This window comes from Sinocyclocheilus anshuiensis, unplaced genomic scaffold (assembly GCF_001515605.1).
Source record: "Sinocyclocheilus anshuiensis isolate Anshui unplaced genomic scaffold, SAMN03320099.WGS_v1.1 scaffold3132, whole genome shotgun sequence".
NCBI lineage: Eukaryota > Metazoa > Chordata > Actinopteri > Cypriniformes > Cyprinidae > Sinocyclocheilus > Sinocyclocheilus anshuiensis.
Window position 1 is genome coordinate 54,518 of NW_015554059.1, and position 6,173 is coordinate 60,690.

Below are 6,173 nucleotides of genomic sequence, written 5' to 3' on the forward strand. Positions count from 1 at the left end.
CATATATGTGTATATATATATATATATATATATATATAAACATACTTATAAATATTTAAAAATACTTATATATTTAAATAAAAACAATATATATTTTTCTTTATATATTTTTCTTTAACTAGACTGATAAAAACCATTGCACCCCAACTCTGACTGCATGAAGCCAGCCAAACACTTTCAAGCTCTTGCCATTTTTGTGTGTAACATGCATCAAATGGTCCATGAACAGTTTGAGCAGCAGTACTTTTGGGGTTTTTGTGGACTCACCAGGGCAGGCTGCAGTCCCGTCTTCTCCTGGCTGCTGCTGTTGTCATTTGTGCTGGTTCTTTTGGTGGCCCAGACGAGTTCCTGCTCCAACAAAACCACCTCACATTCCTCTCGGAGTCTCCTCCACTTCCTCTCTGTGCTCTGCTCACCGTCCCAGTGCACACACACCTAACACATGGAGTGAGAGAGAGAGGGTTAGTATGTTGTGGATGTATGTACACAGATACTCAGGTGCACGTGCACACACATACACAGAGCATATGTGTTCACAATTAACTTGATTGATGCAGCTAATTAACAGACGATTCAAAGACGATAAATCTAATAAATTAGAAACAAATGTCAACACACCAACAGCATACTTAACCACTTGCACAAAAACGTCTGCTTACAAGGTCACAAACAACATGAAATGGAAATCAAACAGATTACACGCAAACATGTGTTGCGTATGTCTACATGATGAAAGGACATTCTTAGACCACACACAAACACCAGATCACACAGTCCTGTCCACATCAAGATACATATTTTCATTTGAAAGTTTGAACTCAATGATGTCAGTGTGTCATCACAGCGTCACAAGTGCTGCGTCTGACTGATGACTGAGCCAGACGAAATTAAAACTCACTCACCGCCTGCAACGAGCCATCCAGCTCTACTGCAGCATAACAATATGGCTCAATCTGTGACAGATCTGAATCACAAAGTCACCCAACAGAAACTCACTATAAATACAGCACTGAGATCTAGCTCCACTCGCAGTGATTCAGAATTTTGGATATTATGCTGAGTGCATTTTAGAAAAACAATTTGATCATTCAAATGTTTCATCCATAATTTTTGGGCATTGTGAGTACATTTAAAAGTTTGATTCAAATGTTCGAATGTTCACATTTAGAAATTAGATTTTAATGATCGATTCAGAAGTTTCACATATCATAGGACTGTTCGATTTAAAATTTTTAATGTTTGATACTGTATTTTTTGGCTAGCATAGGTGTGTTTTAACATTCATTTAAAAAACGTTTAAATGTTTGATTCAGCATTAAGGAAATGTGTGGGGCATTTGTGACCTGGTTGCTCAACTGCTAAAGGAACTTTCCAAGTAACACACTGCTGAGAAAATGTATAGCCTGAAAGCATTGCTTTGGCCATTTAGCCTGAAAGTTGCTTTGGGTAAAAGTCTCTGCCAAACACATGCTAATTTGAATTTGAGGGCATTCTGGGTGCATTTGGAAGTTTGATTCAACTGTTTAAATGTAAATTAAGCATTTTTTGACCCTGTGTATTTGAGAAGACTGATTCACTCAAATGTTTGATCCATAATTTGAGCATCATACGTGTATTTAAAAGTCCATTCAAATGTCCCTTTCAGTTTTTTTTTCTTTTTTATTGTATCTGCATTTCTGAATTGAATGTTCTAATGTTCAATTATGCGATTTTTGGCATTATAAGCACCTTTAAGTTTTATTTTAACATGTAAATAATCATAGGCCTGTTCGAATAAGTAGCCTATGTTTGAACATTTGAGTTAAACTTTTAAATGTCTGACATTTGTATAGCCTGAAAGCACTATAAAAGTGTTTGCCAAATACATACATGCTAATTAGAATTTTCAATATTTTGGGGTATTCTTTGGGGTATATAGGTACATTTGGAAGTTCAAATTGAATGCTAGATGTTCGACTGATAACATTTGTGCATCGTAGGTTCATTCGAATGTTAAATTCAACATTTTGGGGCTTTATAGGCATAATCAAGCATTCACCACATTGTGAAACAGTCATCATGTGTTTTTGAATGAAAATCAGAAATGGTTATGGAGAGACAAAAGAGAGTCACAGTTCCTCTTCTTTGCTCTAGAATAGCAAACTTCACACATTATAAAGCATTCTGACGTGTGTCTGTGTGCGTGCGTGCCAGACAGATTATGTCTCACACTCTACAGAAGAATAAAAAAACCTGAAACATAATGCATTGCAGGGACACATTGTCATTGGTCAAGATCCTCTGAGCATGAGAGAGAGAGAACAGAGGAGAGAGAAAAAGGACCATTTTTGAGTTGCTATGCTACCAACATCTCTCTCTCTCTGATTATTCTTCCACCTCTCTATCTCTCCATCTCCCTCAACTCCTTTTCTTCCTCCTGTCTTTCATCCTCACCTTTCCCCTTCATCTTCTCACTGTCTCTTTCACACAAAGACACACTCAAACTCTCTCTCTCCCAGTGTAAGGATGCGTGTCGGACACCGAGGTGATTTACGTACACTCCTGCCATTATCTGCGAGATGTGTGTGTGCCTGACTGAGAGTGTGTGTAAGAAGGGGGAGTGTGAAAGGAAAACAGCAATTATTCATTTGGAGGAGATCATTAGTCATAGGAACCAGTCCTACTGCCTTCTGAAACCACACACACACACACATTCACACAGAGCTTCATCTGTCCTGCGAATGTGAAGTGAGTCTACCATCACATCAGGTTGCCATTTTTCACAGCGGCTGTTTTTTCTGCCGCATGTGTGTAATTACGATGATGTATGTGTGCCGCCTTTGGGTGTGTGTGTGTGTTAACAAGCTAACAAGAAGCTTTTTCCTGCTATTCTCACACACACACGTGTCAGATGTCGAGCTGTTCGGCCATGAAGCGTCGACAAGCTGTAACAGGTCAGAGAAGCGTTTCACACATACAGTCAACATGGCGGCCGCACACACACACATGCATACAAACTCACAGGCGCACCTGCAAATCAACTCAAGCATTGCATACTCACGTCTCACACTCCTGCAGTATCTCTTATTGACAGACTGCAGGAGAGAAACATTTACACACACTCTCTCTCTCAGTAAACACTTCCCTGAGGCTTGTGGGAGGGAAACATTCACCGGCATCAGATTTCAGCCTGGACCACGTCCAGTGCTCCGGCAGAAATGTGCTTATAGCATCAGCATTTATACTCACACAACCTGACACTGCCTTCCTGTCTGAGAAACCGCGCACTCTTTTTTTACCGGTGGTTTTTCATGAGACGTATGTGTAAATATATTCTGCTAATCTGTTCCGATCATTTCTGCAACACAAGCGAGGAGTGAATGAGAAGGGTCTGGTTGTGTTCCTGATGAAACCGACACCGTGTGTGTGAAAGGCGAGAGAGAAAGAGAGTCTGGGGAATAAAAGCATGCTGCCAACATAGTAGCATGAGACTATCATGTGACTTTGTGTGAGCGTGTCTGTGTCTGTTGTACATACTGTCTTTAGCGCTGAGTGCACACACACACAAACACACACACAAACTCTGTGATCCACGGAGGCGCCTCACTGATCAATAATTTACTGAGCGGAGAGAGAGGGAGGAAAGGTGGGCGGGTGAGAGAGAGAAAGACAGATGAAGACAGTGAAAATGTGAGTGTACGTTTATAAAGTCGACTCACATCAGAGCTACATGAAACAATGTGTGACAAGCATTTCTTAGCTAATTACGGCAACATTCACCTATCTGTCATTAAAATTAACACATTTAAAAGTAATTTTCTGTGTAAATTACAACAATTAAACACAGATAAATACAATTTGTTATTAACAATGTGTTTTAATATGATTCTATTTTATATGATATAATTATTTTATTTATATGAATTGAAAAGCAATTAACATCAAATGTTCAACATGAACACTGTGATGTAGAGCAAACCATTAACACATGTTATAATATAATATCTTATAATACAGTGTATTTCTAAATAAAATGCATTGCATCAGGAAATAATTCGGATGGATTTTGTCGATGATGGTCTAGTGCAATGCTTACATTTTGCTCAAGTTGTGAGTTTGGAGTCTGAATTTAATGTGATAAGTTTTATTTTTAATGTTTAAGAAGGAATTCTGCTCACCAAGGCTGCATTTATTTGATAAAAAATTCAGTAATATCATGAAATATTATTACAATTTAAAGTAACTGTAGGGCTGTGCGAAAAATCGAATGCGATTTTCATGCGCATCTCGTCAGTAAAGCCGCTTCTGGTGATTAGTAGTAAATCTCCAGAACGTGCTTTCAGATGGAGACATCACCAGAAGCGGCTTTACTGACGAGATGCGCATGAAAATCGCATTCGATTTTTCGCACAACCCTACAGTTACTTTAAATTGTAATAATATTTCATGATATTACTGAATTTTTTATCAAATAAATGCAGCCTTGGTGAGCAGAATTCCTTCTTAAACATTAAAAATAAAACTTATCACATTAAATTCAGACTCCAAACTCACAACTTGAGCAAAATGTAAGCATTGCACTAGACCATCATCGACAAAATCCATCCGAATTATTTCCTGATGCAATGCATTTTATTTAGAAATACACTGTATTATTCAGTAAACACTTCCCTGAGGCTTGTGGGAGGGAAACATTCACCGGCATCAGATTTCAGCCTGGACCACGTCCAGTGCTCCGGCAGAAATGTGCTTATAGCATCAGCATTTATACTCACACAACCTGACACTGCCTTCCTGTCTGAGAAACCGCGCACTCTTTTTTTACCGGTGGTTTTTCATGAGACGTATGTGTAAATATATTCTGCTAATCTGTTCCGATCATTTCTGCAACACAAGCGAGGAGTGAATGAGAAGGGTCTGGTTGTGTTCCTGATGAAACCGACACCGTGTGTGTGAAAGGCGAGAGAGAAAGAGAGTCTGGGGAATAAAAGCATGCTGCCAACATAGTAGCATGAGACTATCATGTGACTTTGTGTTAGCGTGTCTGTGTCTGTTGTACATACTGTCTTTAGCGCTGAGTGCACACACACACAAACACACACACAAACTCTGTGATCCACGGAGGCGCCTCACTGATCAATAATTTACTGAGCGGAGAGAGAGGGAGGAAAGGTGGGCGGGTGAGAGAGAGAAAGACAGATGAAGACAGTGAAAATGTGAGTGTACGTTTATAAAGTCGACTCACATCAGTGCTACATGAAAACACAATGTGTGACAAGCATTTCTTAGCTTATTACGGCAACATTCCCCTATTTGTCATTCAAATGAATACATTTAAAAGTAATTTTCTGTGTAATTTACAATAATTAAACTTAATGAAACAGATGAATACAATGTTATTTTTTTATATGATTATATTTGATATGATTTTACATGATATAATTATTTATATGAATGGAAAAGCAATTAACATGAAATGCAATTAATATCTAATGTGCAACATGAACACTGTGATGTAAAGCAAACTATTTACACAAGCTGATGGATCTTATAATACAGCGCTATAGCTAAATAAAATGCATTGCATGAGCAAATGATTCGGATGAATTCTGTTGATGATGGTCCAAGTGCTTACATCTTGCTCAAATTGTGAGTTTGTATCGTGAATTTAATGTGATAATTGGTATAATATTGGTAAGTTCTTTAAATGTTTAAGAAAGAAGACTCTTCTGTTAACCAAGGCTGCATTTATTTGATCAAAAATGCAATAAAAACAGTAATACCATGAAATATTATTACAATTTAAAGTAACTTTTCCATTTTAATATATAATAAAATATCATTTATTCCTGTGATGGTAAAGCTGAATTTTCAGCATAATTACTCCAGTCTTCAGCGTCACATGATCCTTCAGAAATCATTCTAATATGCTGATTTGATGCTCAAGAAACATTTCTAATTATTATTAATGTTGACAACAGTTGTGCTGCTTAATATTTTTGTGGACACTGTGATACTTTTTTGTTTAGGATTCTTTGATGAATAGAAAGTTAAAAAGAACAGCTTTTATTTGTATATCGTTTTTTACTTCTGATTTTCACCGCAATGTCTGAATTGTCCTGAGGGCCTTCGCGTCTTCTTCTTCAGCTGGCGCGTGAGGCGTCTTCTTCTTCTTCTTGCTTTACGGCGGATCG

The 6,173-nt window shown here is 37.9% G+C and overlaps 1 protein-coding gene across 2 annotated transcripts in view; it reads right to left on the reverse strand.

The window, feature by feature from the left end:
* Nucleotides 1–6,173, reverse strand: part of LOC107668541 (probable JmjC domain-containing histone demethylation protein 2C) — a 67,924-nt gene that overhangs the window by 51,261 nt on the left and 10,490 nt on the right. For both annotated transcript variants that reach the window (XM_016460451.1, XM_016460450.1), the window contains exon 2: nt 268–435. In XM_016460451.1, coding sequence (XP_016315937.1) covers nt 268–435 — 168 coding nt within the window. The remainder of the gene's footprint in view (nt 1–267; nt 436–6,173) is intronic.